The 18,754-nt window shown below is 37.2% G+C and overlaps 2 protein-coding genes and 1 long non-coding RNA gene across 3 annotated transcripts; 1 reads left to right on the top strand and 2 right to left on the bottom strand.

The window, feature by feature from the left end:
- Positions 1–15: 15 nt before the first annotated feature.
- Positions 16–13,114, bottom strand: zgc:154046 (Carnitine O-acetyltransferase-like). The gene is made up of 14 exons (XM_043246725.1): positions 12,703–13,114; positions 11,731–12,009; positions 10,531–10,649; positions 8,267–8,320; positions 8,016–8,181; positions 7,411–7,585; positions 6,766–6,944; positions 6,547–6,647; positions 5,858–5,977; positions 5,643–5,765; positions 4,413–4,548; positions 4,251–4,313; positions 3,964–4,101; positions 16–1,988 (listed from the first exon to the last, which is right to left on the bottom strand). Exons 1-14 carry the CDS (start codon positions 12,727–12,729, stop codon positions 1,776–1,778), a joined length of 1,893 nt encoding a protein of 630 aa, XP_043102660.1. The 5' UTR covers positions 12,730–13,114; the 3' UTR covers positions 16–1,775.
- A 773-nt stretch (positions 13,115–13,887) lies between these two features.
- timm17b (translocase of inner mitochondrial membrane 17 homolog B (yeast)) lies at positions 13,888–17,207 on the top strand. Its single transcript, XM_043247736.1, has 6 exons — positions 13,888–14,058; positions 15,029–15,128; positions 15,220–15,283; positions 15,376–15,504; positions 15,847–15,957; positions 17,069–17,207. Exons 1-6 carry the CDS (start codon positions 14,033–14,035, stop codon positions 17,146–17,148), a joined length of 510 nt encoding a protein of 169 aa, XP_043103671.1. The 5' UTR covers positions 13,888–14,032; the 3' UTR covers positions 17,149–17,207.
- Positions 15,964–18,754, bottom strand: LOC122350956. Its single transcript, XR_006251659.1, has 3 exons — positions 18,625–18,754; positions 17,008–17,183; positions 15,964–16,305 (listed from the first exon to the last, which is right to left on the bottom strand). It is a non-coding gene; the product is annotated as an uncharacterized LOC122350956 (long non-coding RNA).

Genomic DNA, 18,754 nt, shown 5'->3' on the forward strand with positions numbered 1-18,754 from the left:
TTTAGCACAACAGAATCAGGATCGAAGATAGGATTTATTAACTGTGTATCAAAGATATCATATAATCACATAATTTTTTTTCATATCTCTTAAAAACAGTTTTAACTGTTTTATATATATATATATATATATATATAAGTGCTTTGTATATTTATTGTAATGAAAAGTAGTTAATCTGTGTAAACTGACAATAATGCGTGTCAAGTCTACTGCTAATCTATTAGCACAAAATAAATAACTATCATAATATTTTTCTGATACTTAGAAAAAGTCCACACGGCTGTGAGTTTAACGTAACAGTCCTACTTACCATTTATGAAGTTTCTAAGTGTGCTTCACATTTTGATGCATTGATACATTTTCAGACAGACTTTCAAAATGATAGCATGCGAGAAAACATGTGCGCTTGTGTACTAGAATCATTAATCCAGTATCTGTGCTTTTTCTTTCAAAAAGTTATGAATGCTAAAAACGTCTTTTTACTAACCTGAAGCAATAGTTAACCCAAAAATGACAATTCTGTCGTTAATTCCTCACCCTCATGTCATTCTGTACCTGGAAGAGCTTCGTTCATCTTCAGAACACAAATTAAGATATTTTTGATGAATTCTGAGAGCTCTCCGATCCTCCATAGACAGCAAGGATCCTTACATGCTCAAGGCTCAGAAACACAGCAAGGATATGTAGGATAGCAATGATCCGTGTGGCATCAGGGATTCAACCGTAATTTTACAAAGCTACAGGAATACTTTTTGTGAGCAAAAAGAAAACTATCTACAATATTATGACTTCTTTAACAATGAATCTCCTTCAGCATCATCTTGTACAATACCACCATTTTGGAGAGGTATGCTGTTCTTTTCAGCATTTTTTTGTATTTTTGTATCAATGTATATTTTAGGCATAATAGCTTTGCAAAAAATATGGTTGAACCCTGATGCTTCTGAGCCTAGTTGGTGTTAGGACCGTCTTTGGAGGGTCTGAGAGCTCTCGGATTTCTTCAAAATTATCTTAATTTGTGTTCTGAAAATGAACGAAGGTCGTACAGGTTTGGAACGACATGAGGGTGAGTAATTAATTCAATTATTTCGTTTTTGGGTTAACTATCTCATTAAACTTGGCTTGCGAGTATCTTTCAAACCTTGCTAATAAGCGTGTATATAGTATTTACCGTCTTCTGCAGTTTGTTTTCATGATTCTCGTTTTAGTTCTGTCTCCCGTTTCTGTTCTGATTGTGAAACACGCCCAGGCCAGTGTTGCCACCTACTGGCAAAGCAATTAGTGCAAACACAAAAGTGGACTGCACCTGTGAAGTATGAACGTGTGCTGTGCTGAAGCCAATAATTGTATCACTGTACACATATACCCTACTGTACCTATAAAAAGCAGAAGTATACTTCAGTTTAACATGATATGGCACTGAATAATATCAAGAGTCTTCTCACAGTTACCATTTTTACAGTTTTACAGTTAAACTGAAATAAAAACAGAATGCGTTTGTGTTTCTGGCTGTTGTCAGGTTGCTCAAACAAACAAATCCAAGTTTTAAAGCACCACATAGTCACAATGTTTACACTTTTCAAGTGAATCAACCTAAGAATGGTGTTCTTAGCTACTTAGTCTCTGCACAATGAAAAGAATCACACACGTCACCTTTAAGATATGGAATACCAATATCACCAATATGTCAGGTTAATAACACTGAAAGCCTCCAATCTGAAAGTGTTTCAGGGCTTCAGTGAGAGTTTCTTTCACCATTAATGAAGTGTCGGGACTCACTGGGTCTTAGACACCTGCTCCAAAAGAGTCTTCATGTCCAGAAGCGAGTCTTCTAGAAACTGTGACAGTTTCGTGGCGTTTGTTTCCTCGCAGCTATTGAAGGCGGTCACAGCGAAGTTGATATGGTCGTCCATGGGGTTGTAGCAGACACCATAACCATCAGGAACCATAGGTCCGAAACACATAACGCAGTCTGTCTTTGATCCAACCTGAATAAACAAAGAATTTAACCACAACTTACATGTCAGTACTGCATTTAATAACAACAGCAGATAGACTTACACAGTAGGCCTGGCACGATACATACAGGTGCATGCAGCCTTACAACGAATACGGGCTGCATGTATTCCTGTATGTATATGTACTGCAGATTATAAAAAGGTCACCAAAAAATGAAAATCAGCCTGTGTTTTCTCAGCCTCGGAGCATCCTAGGTGTATGTGACTTTCTTTTTTCTGACAAATCCAATGGAAGTTAAAAAAATATATATATTCTTGGTCTTCCAAGTGTTTGAATGGGAGTAAGAAGGTGTTTCTGTTTAGCGGTCCAAAAGATGTAAAATAAAGTGCACGCATCCATTTTGTAAGATTAATATCTAGTGTACATCTAGCATATCTCAGAGGTACATGAGTGACGCATACACCATCTGCCCAAACTGCTTTCCTGTATGACAGATACCAGAAGTGATAGAAGTGTTTATGTTTGGATATTTTTCTTATAAAAAGGCATCAGTTCACTACAGGAGGCACGTTTTACTATGGATAAACACACTTTACTTGATGTGTTTTGGACTGTTATATACTCATCTTCTTGTCAAATCCAGTTTTAGTTGCATCATAACACATCTCCCAAGGTCTCATAGGATAGTGAAGTGCCAAATGAATGTGTACTCTAGTCACTCCAGACGTTGTAAAGGTGCTGCATTGCAGCTAACAAAGGTTCATTGTCAATAAACAAGTGGAAGCAGTGACTTAAATCAACTGCAAAATCTGTACGGAGAAATATCTTTCCCTGAAGCATGATTAATTTTTTCCTATACTGAAATTATTGGATTTTGCTAAACAATAAATGTAAATGGTAAATATGATGTTGATGCCCCTAATAACAATACAGCTGTGAACAGTTTCAAAGCAATCCTTTTTTTATTGGAGCCTGTTGCATGCAGAAACGTGATCTGAGAAACATTTACTGTAGTGTATGTATCTGTAGAATAAACTATATTAAAGGGCATCAACTAGGCAGAATAACTTTCAAGGTATTACATGACAGTTAGACACTTACTAATGAGTCTTCAGAAAGTCTTTAAACTAGAAACAAAACAAAAAGCACCATGTTTGAAGTACCATGCAGACTCTTAACAAAACCACAACCACCAGGACAAACCTCACTATTAATGCCTATTCAGTATCTATAAAGGGAAAAGAGTAGATATACCAGGAGAAGGTACTATTACTATATCTATATTTTGGGATTCTAGCAAGCATTGTGCTATTATGGCGTACACAGGTTAGCACTTATGCTAGTACACAATAACCTTTCTGAAGGATCTCAATGTCACGAGCAGCTTAAGTCTATTTGTAGCAAGGCCCCTTATCTCATCACTTCAACTTAAACTGTTGGAGAATTTGTTTTGTGAACCTGAGACAATGTAAACCAGGCCAACTATGCAAACCCGCAAAACGCAAGAAAGCACTGCATCTCGTTTGACACGCAAGGAGGTTATCTAATAATAACAGAGGTCATTTACGTGCAGACGTCTTAAAGGTACAGTAGCAAGAATACAAAACAAGCTTGTTGAATGGTGGCTGTTTTTGGAGAAAGTAACCTCGACTATTAATTTACTGTAAGTAAATCTAAATTATTACTTTATGATGCTTTTTGTAATTTTGGATTTTTAAAAAAGATGAATAAGATATTATAAAGTGTTGTTAGTGTGAATACATTTCTGGGTAACACTTTATTTTATGGTTGCACCTGTTAGTTGCTTATTAGCATGCATATTACTACAATTTTACATGACCTTATTCTACATCTCTAATCCTACCCAATATCTAAACATAACAACTATAAGCAAAGAAATTGTAGTTAATAGTTAACGAGTGTTAGCTATTCTGAAGTGTTACTAATTTCTGTATATAGACTGTTATGCTATATCTGAGTATATTCGGATCTGAGCTTACAAACCTGACTTGTGTAGAGATTAAAATGTGAAGCTACAGCAAACGACGTGTCCATGAAGATCTCGGGTAAAGATGTCAGATCTTCAATAGCCATCATCTTTAGACCCAGCATGTGCCTCTCTATACCCTGCCCATGGATGGCCTGACGACAAAAGAAATCAAAACTGAGATCAAGAGGAGGCAAAAAGAGTGTCTCAATTGTAAAAGCATCAATGCAATAAAACGAAAACTTAATATTTGTCATATTTATTGAGATTCCTTAGTAACATGTAAATATCGTAAGATGTTCACCATGTGTGTGTGCTCTCTGTGGACTTTGATGGCCTTTTCGAGCAGTGCTACTTTCTCGCTATTCTGCAAATATGAGGATGCAACAATACAGATATAAATATATTACATGAAAAAGTGCTCAGCACGCTTAATTGAGAATGCTACTAAAATGTAAACTCGTACATGTGTTGATGGATCATCCATGGCTTTTGTGAAGTGGAGCGATTCAGTGGTGGTGGATCGAACGGCTTCGGTTCTGCCCAGTTTAAACATACGCAAGGAGGTGCTTTCATAAGTCGGACAGCAGGTTTGATACATCCTAACACAGGAACAAATCAATCATCGGTGGACTGTAATGATTATAGGCAGATGCACATACATTTGACAGTTAGCATTCTTTAAATACTGAAGAGCACAATAACTCAAAAAATACCTGTACAATACATGCAATTTGTGCAATTCTTTACTTGATTGAATTGCATGTTTTAAAGGAGAAGTATGTAATTTATATGCCAGTAATATTGTTTCCAAACCCTCTTGGGTTACTGAAGTACCTATACGGGTAGTGCTGCCCCTTATTCATGTCACTGGTTGATCCTAGGGTGTGCGATATATATCATCTGCGATAATATTGTATTTGTTGTCTTATCGAGTATTTAGGAAAAAACGTCCTCTACCCGAAGTCTTGACTAGTGTATGTGTGCATTTAAAGTGAGTTCTTTCGCTTCATGATTCAGTCTGTTGAAATGTATTTAGAAAGATCACAAAATTCTAAATATGGGGCCATAACATGTATATATTAATATTAACATGTATATATTAATATTATATATTATTTCATATATTTAATCAATATCACACAAAAAGTTTCCTTCTCCAAAAATGATCATGATTACAAACGCAGTATTGATTTTTCTTAACAACAGTTAAGTTAATAAGTTAATTAAGATACTTACATTTTAGATAGCAGTCTGTTTTTGCTCTATTTCGACAACAAAAATAATTCCGAACAGAGCCACAACACTGTTTTGCATGGAACATGACAGTGTTTCGCACTTGAATGAATAAATGCATTAATGTTCTGCATTAAACAATACATCTAAATGGCACTCTAGATACAGCTATCTGTGTTTCCTCTGCATTGCAAAGATGAGTTTTATTGATATTGATTTTATTAGCTTGGAACAGCCCAAATATCGTATTGTTCTAATTCACTAAATGTAAGAAATTGATGCACACTTTAGAAAAAAAACGGCTTTATAAGGATGAAAATAGTAAATTTTAATAATAAATTTAAACTTATTGAAAAAGTATGTTCAGGTCTTACCAAGCTAAATGAAGGATGAGGGATTTAAGAGGTAGAGATGAGCAGAGGTTTTAGTGCTTTATTCTGTGTTAGGGTGTCAAACCCACCTGTAGTACGCCAGCTGCAGAGCCATTTGAATGAATGCGTCAGGACTCATTTTATGAGACTTTGGGAATTTCCTTCCATAGTGTGTGAAGTTGAGCACTCGGACGTCTAGTTCATGCACCATTCTAGACACAAGAGGATTACAGAAGTCTAATACTCATTTAATACAGGTGAAGATTAATCTAAACACCATTATAACAGATTGAAATGTGCTCACATGTTCATGTTTTGTTTGGCTTTCTCAATGTCCTTTTTGATTTCTGGTGTGATGTTGAATCGAAGCTTTTGTGGCATAGGAAGTGGAATCATGGGAGTTCGTACCATCTCAGTTCTCTTCCTGTTACAAGCATGTTGCATGACATTATCTACAACCAACAACTATTCATCCATTTCAATATACATGAAATATTCAAGTAACAACCTTGAATTCAGGGCCTTGTGTTGAGGGAAGTATATTATATTGGTATCATATATATATATTTTTTTTGTTATTATTTATTGGTGGCAGTTGATTGTGCATTTAGATTATTTAGATTTATATTAACATTAAATAACACTCCCTTAAAATGAATCTTTTAAAACAACAATCATCAGCTTATCGGTATTGGTGCATACCTGTTATTTAATATGTTTATAGAAATGTTTAGATAAAAAATAATAAAAACAATTAAAAAAAATAAAACAATGATTAGTAATGATGATTCGGGTTTGAATCTAAGGAATAAATTCTATTTTAAGTATATTAAAATACAAAATACTTATTTTAAATTGTAATAATATTTCAAATTATTACTATTTTACAGTACTTTTAATCAAATAAGAGTGTAAAAGATCGTACTAATCCTAAACTTAGATTTTTAGTGTACATTACATTATCTCATTAAGAATTAAATGTCATATCCTTACATATAGTCGACAACATGGTCCACCAGGAAAACAATGGGAGGTCCTTCAGCCGGAGCATGTTCATAGGTGAGTCCACATGATCCGTCCTCTCCAACTATGAACTGATACAGAAAAGAGTCAGGGTACAGAAGAATATCTCCATACATCTGTATTCCTATCTACCCCCTGAACATACACTGGATTTATTGATCATATGCTGTATAAATGCGTGACAGTAACCTGCAGTGTTTTGTCAAACCAACGGTTCCCGCTGTTCCAGCGACTGCCTCCGCCGTGGAGCATCTGAGCAGCCACCTTGTTGTGGTACATCTCATCTGACACACGTGGCATCGGAGCGTCAAGACACACTGTGAAAATGCTCTTCTGGATTGCCCTCACTGACTCCTTATTTGTCTTGTCTGGAACAACATAAAAGTGAGTGGCACAGGAAAAGAAACACCAACACAATGCCCAGGGCTGAATAATTGAGGTGAGCTCCAGAGTGGAAAGATTAGGCAGGGTTCACGGGGTGCACAATCCTTGATCTGAATATGAATATAGTATGTTAGATAGCTTGTTACGACATATATTTAAATAGGAGGAAATTTGTTTTTATATAAAATAAATATTTCACAAAATTTTGACATCTCGAAAATTGAGGTTTGTTTGAAAAACTGATTCAGCAATAAACAAAAAATAGCCACCCAAACTAGTTGAATTAATTTTACATATGCAAAAAAACACGTTTCCAGATAACTAATTAAGTCTTTGTAGTCTTAATCAATAGCATTGTTCAGACAGATTGGAATGCAGTCATATTTACCCTTTGTATGTAAAAAAAAAATCTCATGAAATCAAAATCATACAATATTTCACTGGCCTCACCCTTTATAAGGTTGTTGTAGGCCTTGCCCCAGGTGTTACGGTGGTTGGAGGTCAGGATGCCAACCGGCTCTTTATTGGTCTGAAGGGAGGAGTTCCAGATCTTCTCCAGCTGAACATAGATCTGATCCACGGTCAGCGGTGAACCATCGCTGTTGTACACATCCAGAACAAAGAACTGAGGAATACAGAGAGAAACGGATATTTATATATGTTCCTCTTTCTTCACTCTGTCTTACTGCATTTCACTTCAACGTCACTGGAAAATACCAACCACATCCAAAGCTCAAATATATACATCTTATTTTTAAAGGGGTCATATGATGCGATTTCAAGCTTTACAAGCTATTTGTGAATAGATAAGATCCCCGAAGACATATTCCAAGCCTACCTGAAACGGCCCGTTTAAACACCCCCCCCACTTTTTCGCAAAGAAAAATATGTTCATCAGCTGGAAAAAATATATAGTTTCTCCGTGCCTTTATCATTATAGTTAGTATATACATACACACACAAAAACAATTCAACTCAACGGTTTGGATTCATGAAATGTTTGTCTTATTTTTGTCCCAAACAGTAATATTGTGAAATATTATTACAAGAAGCACCTGAAAGTTGTGGACCACTGTGATGTGGGTGGGAGGGGTCTTTCCAATAGCGTAGTTCACCACAGTGTCTCTCTTGGGTCCTGGGATCCGACATGAAGTCAGCACCTGGTAATACTGGTCCATGCACAAAAGCTTGCCGCCCAGATATTCCACAGGCAATGTTTCACTGCGCCACAGTAAAGGACATCCATTAAAACAAATCGATACACCTGTATGCTTTATAGTTTCTTAAGAAATGAATAAAAACTCACCTATCAATCATGCTTTTGAAATCCAACACCCCAGCAATGAGTTTAGCGGCAAACCTATAATCAAGAGAATGCTGGGATTACTAAATCTGAACATCCTATGAAAACATACTACACCACTGTAGAAAAAATAGGCACACGGGTCAAAGAGACTGATGAGTCGTTTTCTATAGCAATGGTTTCCATTCGCACTAAGGACTGACGGCGTAAAAACTATTGTTAACCTGTGGCCGGAAAAGGGCAGACTAGAGATATCGAGTAGCACGGTAGGACAAGAAGGTTATGTAAACACAAACGACACACTATTTTTTTATTTCTCATTTTCTATAAACTCAAGACTACCCCATGCCGTAAACATACTGCGCCTGTGTCTAGAAAGGACATGTCACTATAGGTGTTGACTGGCTAGATATAAGGGCAAATCTAAAAAAAGGAACAGGGCCGAATCTGAAGTGCAGATCCCTTTAAAAAAACAGTGCAAAGCCATGAGGAGCACATACGCCAAAAATAGCCAAGCAAAGCGAGAACTCTGTGTAAAGGTCGATGTGAAACTTAAAACCTTCAAATCTGAAGACCTCTCTAAAATGAATTTGGAAATAATACAATACTGTATAATACAATACTCTTTGCCTTTTAATAATATATCCACACACATACACTACCTTGCCAAAAAAAGTTTCCCTCTGGATTTTAAGCAAATATTTCCGATTCTAGGATTGAGTAATTATTGCATTGATTAATATGTTTCTAGCATGTCTTATGTTTGCAAACGGTTGTTTTCTTTTGGATGCAATCTTGGCCTGGAATATGGCAACGTGCGCATTCTAACATGACTGTTTAAGAAATTAAAAGCTACGTACTACATAAGTTAGGGTTAACAAAACATATGACATGCCAGTAATATATCACTGCAATAATAATACAGTCATAAACTCTTCAGTATTTGCTTATTTAAATCCAAATGGCAACCTTTTTTCTTTTTGGCCAGGCCGTGTATAAGTGTAGTCATACTCAAGAGGTCTGAATCTGGAAAGTTCATAAACTGTTACCACTTTGCTCTTGAGCAATGACCCTTGACCCCGTGCCTAATGACTATACAGTGGCACCACCGTTGTAATAAGTGTACTGTCAGTCACTTTGGACTCAAGTATCGGATAAATAATCATATGACAATAATAAGATTTCCTTCAAAAGTTATAATCTCTAAGATTATGTTTGTTGTAACTGTAACTTTTTAATCTCACAGTTATGGACGAATTCTGAATTCTAAGAAACAAAATCTGAATAGACTGAATTGCGAGATCGTTTTTTCTCACACATCTCGAAATTCTCACTTTATATCTTGCAACTTGCAAAAAGAATTTTTCCATTTTCATCTTTATTACCATAAGATAGATCAGACGTGACAGGAAGTAAAGTGTGAGAGAGCGGGGAGGGTGGGATTGGGAAAGCTCCTCAAGTCAGGATTTGAATTCCAACACAACACCTTTTTTAATTTATTTTTTATCCAATGGTGGAAACAAGCCTCCATACTCTTATGCTCAGCAAATCAATATTTAGGGGATCCGTCAGGGCCCTCTCGGCCCCTTATTAAGGGCCTAACCCATTGCTGAAACTATATTTACAAATTTTAAATAAATATTTTAAAGTGACAAACGTTTAAACAACATTTTAATAAAAGGTGATTATTAATTATTTTATTAAAGCAGTTCATTTCAGTTCAGTTCCGCTTAGAATAAGCAGCTATGAAAGGACCAAGCAATAAAAAAAAAATCAATGGGATGCATTTTCAAATGCCAAAAAAAATAAACTAATCATATCTTTCCTCTGATTTGGTGGGCCTTATTATCACTGACTTTAGTTCTGCCTTCCGTGGGATATTTACGGGGAAAAAAACACGCCGATAAAGTCAAGATGCAAGATGGAAGCCATGAATGACGTATTTGAGGACATTTACTGGGCCGCTGTGCCAAGAATAATATTATTTATTATAAACAGTGCTTGTTTGTCACGAAGCGTCTGTCGCAATTTATTTCTGCTGTGAGCGCTGTCGTGATGGCTTCAAAAGAAGAACATTTCATGATACCACATAAAACTATTTACTATCACTGATCGGTTTAATGCATCCTTGGTGAATTAAAGTATTCATTTATTCTATTACCTTCTGACCCCAAACTTTTGGTATTATACAACTTGTTTAATACAAAAGAGTTTTAAATAGTCACACACACACACACACACACACTATTTTTAATACTGTCACTCACCTCATTTGTCCCTGACGGTCTTGGAAATGCATTTTGGGTAAAACGACCCCTGGGCTTGTGTACATGGCCACAGGCATCCGAGAGTCCAGATAGGCCGACTGCATCCACCAATCAGAGAGCTGCACCAAACAATGATGAGTATTAAATAACATTTAACATTAAAGCTGGTGCAGTAAAAAGTACAATATTGTGCTTTGAAATGTTGTGAAGTAAAATATTTCCAAAGAAAAACACTCTAAAGTACAAAAGTACTTTTAAAGCTTTTTTAAGCTCTCTTCGAAGCCCGGCCCCTAAAGACATGTCAGCAACATAACATGAGTGATAAATCTATTTTACAAGTGGTCTTAAAATAATTCAGTCGAAATTTAAATTTAAATACATTTATCAATAATAATTCAATAGAATTTTGGATACCAAGTTATTATTAAAAATAAGTGATGAAATACATGTATAATTATCAGCTATGGAGGTCTTGCCTCTGAGGTGGACTTTATATTTTTGCGAATTTCCCTTAGATCTTACACGTCACGGTTTTAGTTAAATGTCCTTTTCAGAAATACCACATGTTTGGAAGTTTCACCTCGGCCACTCCCTCTCCTTATTAATTTGGTGACACAACCGTACATCCATATGAAAATAAGATAACATTTTGTAATTATAAACTGATTCATTTTCAAACTGTTTGTCGTAAATCAGCATCTCTTAAAAAATATGACAGGGTTTCAAATCAAAATACGACTTCCTGTTATAAAATGCATTTCGTACAAGCAGGCTTATTATGCATTTTGGGAGGCAAAACTATTTAATAGCAAAACTAAATATATATTAACACTCTTATGAAATATCACATATTATTATAAAACTCTGGCGATACTACTCCCATTATTGCACTTCTTTTTTCACCAACAGCACATTAATATGCTAATTAGGTACAGTACATAAATAACATTGTGTTTAATGGGAAAACCAGTTAAGCAATTTTTATACATACGTTCCTTGAAGCGAAATGGTTTGTTATCAACCAAGTTAAGAATCATAAAATAAAAAAAAATCCTAAAAACCGATTGGTCATTTCAGACTGTTTTTTAGTCCTCTACAGAGGACGTAGCACAACGAAATAACCATTTTTTGCAAATGTGTTTGTCTGGTTCTCAGGAGGAGGTCGTGGCGCACGGACAGAAAAGCGCGTGCTTTACGCACCCAGTTGTCGGTTTTGCGCGCGCGGCGCTCCAGGCTCTTCTGCAGCCTCTCCCCGACGCCGCCGGGCCACAGGAAGTCGTCCATCAGCTCGCGCGTGTGCGTCATCTCCTCCTCGCTGACCAGCGGCTCGAGCGAACCCAGGTACCGCGCGCACGTCTGCTTGAGCGGCGGCACCGGCAGCTTCGGCAGACTGTCCTGATGCACCAGCGGCCGCTCCGAGACCTGGACGACCGGCAGAGGACCCAGCAGGCGGCAGGGCTTCACCAGGCCCGTCCTCGTCTAAGAACACGGAGAACAACTTACAAACAATGCAAAAACCAGATCTGAGAACTATAAGAAAACGGGGTTTCTAAATAAATATAACTATTAAATTAATTTATTATATTACGTTATATATTATTTTTATATTCCTCAAGGTCATGTGTCCAAACGAGTCGTCGTTCACTTTAAATACAATACTTTATTGTATTTATAATTCGTTACATTTGGGTGCGAGTATGCGTTGTTTTTTTGTAAATATCATACTGATTCCACTGGAAATCGGCTAAATGACACATAATAAAGAATCCCTTAATAAACAAAATCTGCGTTTTTATTCTAACATCGCGCACATTGCTGTGTTGATCCTGACTGCCTAAAAACAAGCAACTAAACTTGTTCGAGCAGACTGTTGCGCGACACTGTAAATATTGATCTGTGATCCGTCTCGTTGTCAAAGTGCATGCAGTGGCGTCCGTGTTTGTTGCCGATTTGTCTTGTGGGTCACCTCGTGTCATTTTTTAGACGATCGTAACAGCAGTGGAAATGATGCACAGGCTACAGTGGTATAGTAATGATAATAAAGCGCGTCAAAAGCTATTCGTGGGGCGTTGCGGCTACTATTGGTGCATATCACTTGGCAGGCGTTCAATTAACTGTTGAAGTCACTGCGTTTGTAGATTATGAATGTATATTATGATAATCATCACTTACCGCGGTTCTGGTGAGGACGCACAGCATGATTTCGCGCAAATAGCCCCGGACGATTCAACTGACAGCCGAGGAACAGACTCTCTCCGACATTATGCGCTGCAAGGGCGAACAAAACTTTCTTGACAAGTTGCAACACGGGTCGTACACCTTCGCCCTCGCCCGGATAACACTGACAACTACAGCTACTAGCTTATTTGGCCCCTGAATGACTTGCACCGGAGCGCGCGAGGCGCAAGATGAAGGAAGCAGAATTTATCGTCGTGCGATATTTATATAAAAAGATTGGTAACATGCGACGACGACTTCTGTATCGAAGTCTTTCATTTATCGTTGTCCATGAGTTAAAATGTAGTGGTGGTCCAGTGGACCGAATAAACTAATAAACATTGCCATCTGTCGGCCTATTTGGACGTTCGCAACGTCATCGCTAAGCGACCGTCAGTGCATTACTTTTCTACTTAGTTACCGCGACTATAACTTAATGTACCTGTTTTGACCGGAACCACTGAGGGGTATGCTTTTATAAGTAGTGTTTTGTTCTTAAATATAATGTGTGATTATGTAATTGTAATAAGGATTGGATATGGATCAACGTCTGAAGAACGGCTACTGACAGCTGAAGAACGGGAAAAAAAAATAATAATAATAATATATTTTAGTGTTTTATTATTTTTATTTAGTGTTTTAATATTACAGTATAATAGCCTAGAGTGATGGTCTTCACAGATCACGGAGAAAAAATGAAATATATATAATATGTTCTTAAATATAATGTGTGATTATGTAATTGTAATAAAGATTGGATATGGATCAACGTCTGTATATCTACTGACAGCTGAAGAACGGAATATATATATATATATATATATATATATATATATATATATATATATATATATATGTGTGTGTGTGTGTGTGTGTATGTATAGCCTAGAGAGATGCTCTTCACAGATCACGGAGAAAAAAATAATAAATCATAGCCTATTATTTATCTACTTGTCAGAAAGTGTTTCTAATCATTGCAACATAATCTTAAACAACTAGTAAAACAAAAACGGAGTATTGCTGTTGACTACAAAAATTAATATTTACTCATTATAAAATGATTCACAAATGTAAATGGGGAGTGAAAACAAAACAAATCAATTTTACTCGTTTTAATATAGAAATTGCCTTCGTGCATCGTTATATTTGTTTCGATGTAGCCCTTGTATGTTGTTTTTTCCTAAGTTTTAAACGGAGCCCGCCTCGACTAGTTAACGGTCGCTCGGTTAACCGTCTCTCGCGTCACGGGGAGATCGCGTAAGCGCTGTGACGTCGGCAGGTTATCATGGAGGAGTATGCCCGTGAACCCTGGTAAAGTACAAGCTCTCTTCACTTCCGACCCCGTCAGGAAACCGTCGCTGTTCGAAGCGCTTTGTGTTCCCGCTTGTCGTCGTCCTCCGGTGCGCGCCGCTGGGACAGAGCAGCTAGTGAGAAACACGTTATCACGTGGGGTCTCGTCTCGCCTCGGCGCTCAGACACGAAGAGGCATAATAAAGCCGTAATAGAGTCCTTGTTTAGCGAGTTGTCTCAAACATTCATCCCAGTAAAGCTTGACATGTGACACAAGGTCGTAGTAACACGGTTATTGAACAATCGGACAAAGCATAAAAGAAAATGTTTGCAAATGTGTTTTATGTTTTGTATCATATATATATATATATATATATATATATATATATATATATATATATATATATATATATATATATATATATATATATGATATAAGATTAAATTCTGGTGGTTTGGAAATCGGCCACGCATTTATAACAGCATAGCAGTCTGCTTGCATGAAATGCGTGTTGTTTCTGCAGGCTGTGAAACAAATAACCCCTAGAGGATAATAAAGTTGACCTGAACTTAAAAATGGACGGCACTCTGTATCTCCCAGCAATATACTTTAGTGAGATGAGGTTTAAATGCTTAGCTTTTGCCCCGTAGTTTTTATCGCGGGGGCAAAGCATGAAAAGCATTGCGATACAAGGATGATCGAGAGATTTTAAACATTTTGTGAGGATAATAAAGTAAACCTAATTTGATGAAGTCCAGTAAGTGTTTATCTTGCAATATTACTAAAAATGCAGAAGTCATTCTTACAGCAAAAAGACACGAACCATGACCAGACGTTTTTAAAAATAGAGGCCTTTAACCGGATAAAACAATATGCACTTTGATATAGCGAGGCATGTAAAAAGCATACGCGCAGCAGAAGTTACGATCATTATGAAAAGCAGGCTGTATAGGGATAAGGCTTTAACCTTTTACTTTACATTTAATTTAGTCCATGGAGGATAGTTGATGACTGTGGGGGTGCGTTCACCATGGGGGCCATTGGAGGGGGGGTGTTCCAGTCCGTTAAAGGCTTTCGAAACGCACCTGTGGTAAGCTTCACCGTCGCCCGCAAAACAACTGAGCTATTGCTAGCACATCACTCCTGTGCACTGACTGGTTATAAACTCTGTGTCACTGCAGGGTGTTCGACACAGGCTACGAGGGAGCGCAAATGCGGTGCGAGTAAGAGCGCCACAAATCGGAGGTGATGCTGCAGAATCGTTTGTTCTTTTTAATGCATGTACGAACAAGCGTTTTGCATGTCGGTGATGGCGGCGTGGCCCGTTTCTCTTGCAGGTAGTTTCGCTGTGTGGGGTGGCCTGTTTTCCACCATCGACTGCGGCCTGGTGCGTTTGCGGGGGAAAGAAGACCCGTGGAACTCCATCACCAGCGGAGCCATGACCGGAGCTATACTGGCTGCTCGCAGTACGCCTCGGTCCTTGTTTGGTTAACAGTGAGGCCGGAGAGCAGCGTTTAACAGACTGTAAACTCCACTGAGGCTTTCACGATAAACTCATGTGCCTCATTGGTAACGGGCTAGTATGAAATACGTAAACAATATGTGCTCCTCGATGTTGGATGAAATCATTGATTATAAACTGATCGGGCTAAAAATTCGGGCACTGGACATATGTAACAATCTATTGGTATTATTAATCTGATGATCTGTAGTATTATGTATTAGTTCACGCAGCGTTAATCTTTAGAACTGGATAATTAGTTGGCGAACTGGAAAGGTATGAATTACGTGCTCTGTTTGTATTTCAGGCGGGCCGCTGGCCATGGTGGGCTCTGCAATGATGGGAGGGATCCTGCTTGCCCTAATCGAGGGATTTGGGATACTTCTTACGAGATACACAGCGCAGCAGTTCCAGAATCGTGAGTTGCGCTTGTCAGAAGAGATCTGGATGATCCAGAGTTGATTAAAGGTCGAAATTGGTACTGCTCTTCTGGCCAGGAATCTGCCCAAAACACATTTCAGAGTAGCTGTGTTATTTTTTTAGAGAAACAGCTATGCATCTACAAACTTTTCATGCTATTTTTTGGCTTTAGAAGAGTACGTACATCACCTTTGAGCGCTCAGACAACAGTGCAAATCGTTTTTGTTGATCTACGGATACAAAAATGTCTCAATCTCACTCTTATTTTCTTTGTCGAAAAGGACAATGATCAGGCGTCGAACGGTATAAAGAGATGTTTTTGGGAGAATTATCCATGCATGACGTGCTGAAGAAAAAAACCCGTGGCCATGAATTATTAGTACAAGCGTGGCGTAAAACAAGGAAGATAAATATTACAGCATTACTGTTGAACAAAACCCAGAAAATGAATACAATTTGGCCTAAAACGAGAAAATTAATTATACAATGTGGCAACGGTTTACCAAAAAAAGAGAAAACAGATTAGTAGAGTTTGACAAGAAGTTACCGAAAATGATAAAACTATTAAATGCACCTTTGATAAGTTTACAATTACCTAAGACAAGGTAAGGATTTGTACAATGTGTCAGCAATTACAGAAAATAAGAAAACTAACATGTACAATGTGTCCAAGTTCAACAAGAAAACTAATTAGTACAGCATGGCCAAGATTTACCTAAAACAAAATTACAAAGTACAATTTGGCTAAGAATTAATAAAAAAGTGTGGCAACTAATAATAAAAAAGCCACAGTGTGGCAACTATTAACCAAATATTTTCAATGACTAATTAGTACAATTTAGCCATGATTTACCTAAAATGAGGAAATAAATTAGTAAAACTAGGTCACGGTTTCCTTAAAATGAGAACTAATTGATAAGACGGGGCAACAAATGATCTAAAATGAGAAAACGGATAAAACATTTGACTCCAAAATGTAGTGTTTTCCATCTTCCATGCTCCGATCTTTATTTTAAATACATGTATCACGTTGTTAAAGTTGTATTACCTCTGTTTCGTTGAAGCGGCTTTAGAGGTCTTCACTATCTGCATCTTGTCTTCCTCTACAGCCAGTCCTTTTGTGGAGGACCCGAGTCAGCTTCCCCCGAAAGAAGGCCAAGAGACACGCGGTTATGGGCAGTATCAGTAAAATCACTGTCGCGGTGGTGACTGTAATATTATAGACTGTGAAACAAGAGAGGATTGTTAGAAGTTTAGGACCCTTATCATAGTTGACATTCCCCCTCTTAGACAGGGGGATCCTCCTGAACCTCTCATCCTCTATTATATGGCCACTCAGGGGCAAGCAGTATGTTTCATGTATGAGTTGTAATATAAACTTGTATTCTGTCACGTTGAAAAGGGCATATTGTCACACTCTCCCAAAGATTTGAATCAAGCATACTGAGACAGAACTCAGTCTATTTTTTTATAGTTACAGTCCTGTTTGAACGTCTCATACTGATATACAAATACACTGTACAGATAACTAGATCGACGTGAAGAAGACATGAGAGTTTATTTCAAAATAGTCAAAAAGTAGATTTTTACATCACTGATGCAGTCTTATGAAAACGAGCAGTGTAAAGTTACAGAACATTTTATATGAGACTTTTCTTGATCTATTACGACCTGAACCTGAATACACCAGTGATCTGTGTTACATTTTGCTTTTAAATCCTTGTTATAATTGATATCTTTCGGAGATTTCACTCTTTTCCATTCATGCTAGATTGCCTGTCTTCCTTTTTTTTTTTTTTTTTTTTTTTTACTTATAAAATGAAATTATTTGATCTCTGAAGCACAGTGTGCAGTCAGTAGAGACACCATTGTTGAAGGTGATATTCAACTTTAATGTTCCTCTACCAAAGAATATTTTTGTCCCCTCCATAATTTCAGTCTCACCAGTTTGGCACTGATTATATTCCCACGCTCACTTCATCCCAATCTTTGTGTAATGTCCTGTAGATTTTTTTAAATGAATTATTTATACATTTTTGGAGTCTCAAAAAGTATTTTATGGTCGATTGTTAGTATTGTAAGAGATGTTATTACATGTTAATAATGGAGCTGGAACCCTGTTGTATTGGTACTGTTTGGCTAGTGTTTTTGTTTCTACACTAAAAATGTCTGGATATCAGAAACCTAACGTTGTGGAAATTATTTTTACTTCCATATTTCCAATTACCCTCACTATTCATGCACCTCACTTGTTTTTTAGACGATAAGTAGTGCTATTATAAGTATGTTTTGCTTATTTTAGTTAGTCTTTATTTTAGTTAGACTTATTCAGAAGCAGATCACCTGACAATAAGTCAGACTAACGTTTATTTGGTAAACCTGTTTTATGAAACAGCGCCAAACCCTCCAGTAATCTATTCACCGATTCTAACCACATTTTTCTAAAAACACAAGCTTATGGGTTTAATTAAGAAATAAAATGGTTTAGGAAGTTATAGGTAGTTTAGGCAGTTTAAAAGCCACATATTTACTAAAGAAATAAATAAAACATGTTAAAGTCCCTGTAATAAATTCCTCTGCACTTTAAATTGTATCTTCAAATGATACATACTGACAATCTTTGACATGCAATTCATCTAAATGGTGTAGTCCACAAGATGCTTACTTTTTCACTGAACTTTTCTTTACGTCTAACAGTAATAGAGAGTGGTTTCCTTCGGATGTCAGTCGCTCCCTTTGACGCTGGTGCGCGTCGGCCAGCTTTTTCCTATTATTCTCAGCGCCGTGGGTTCGCA

This window comes from Puntigrus tetrazona, chromosome 8 (genome assembly GCF_018831695.1).
Source record: "Puntigrus tetrazona isolate hp1 chromosome 8, ASM1883169v1, whole genome shotgun sequence".
Taxonomy (NCBI): Eukaryota; Metazoa; Chordata; class Actinopteri; order Cypriniformes; family Cyprinidae; genus Puntigrus; species Puntigrus tetrazona.

Excerpts from the sequence above, each read along its gene's own strand:
- zgc:154046 (XM_043246725.1), bottom strand. The coding sequence starts at position 12,729 with ATGCTGTGCGTCCTCACCAGAACCGCG. Across the intron at positions 5,978-6,546 it reads GACCATGTTGTCGACTATAT|GAAGAGAACTGAGATGGTAC; the intron begins GTAAGGATATGA and ends TGCTTGTAACAG. Across the intron at positions 4,102-4,250 it reads ACAGAGAGCACACACACATG|GCCATCCATGGGCAGGGTAT; the intron begins GTGAACATCTTA and ends TTTTGTCGTCAG.
- timm17b (XM_043247736.1), top strand. The coding sequence starts at position 14,033 with ATGGAGGAGTATGCCCGTGAACCCTG. Across the intron at positions 14,059-15,028 it reads GAGTATGCCCGTGAACCCTG|TCCATGGAGGATAGTTGATG; the intron begins GTAAAGTACAAG and ends CATTTAATTTAG. Across the intron at positions 15,505-15,846 it reads AGCTATACTGGCTGCTCGCA|GCGGGCCGCTGGCCATGGTG; the intron begins GTACGCCTCGGT and ends TTTGTATTTCAG.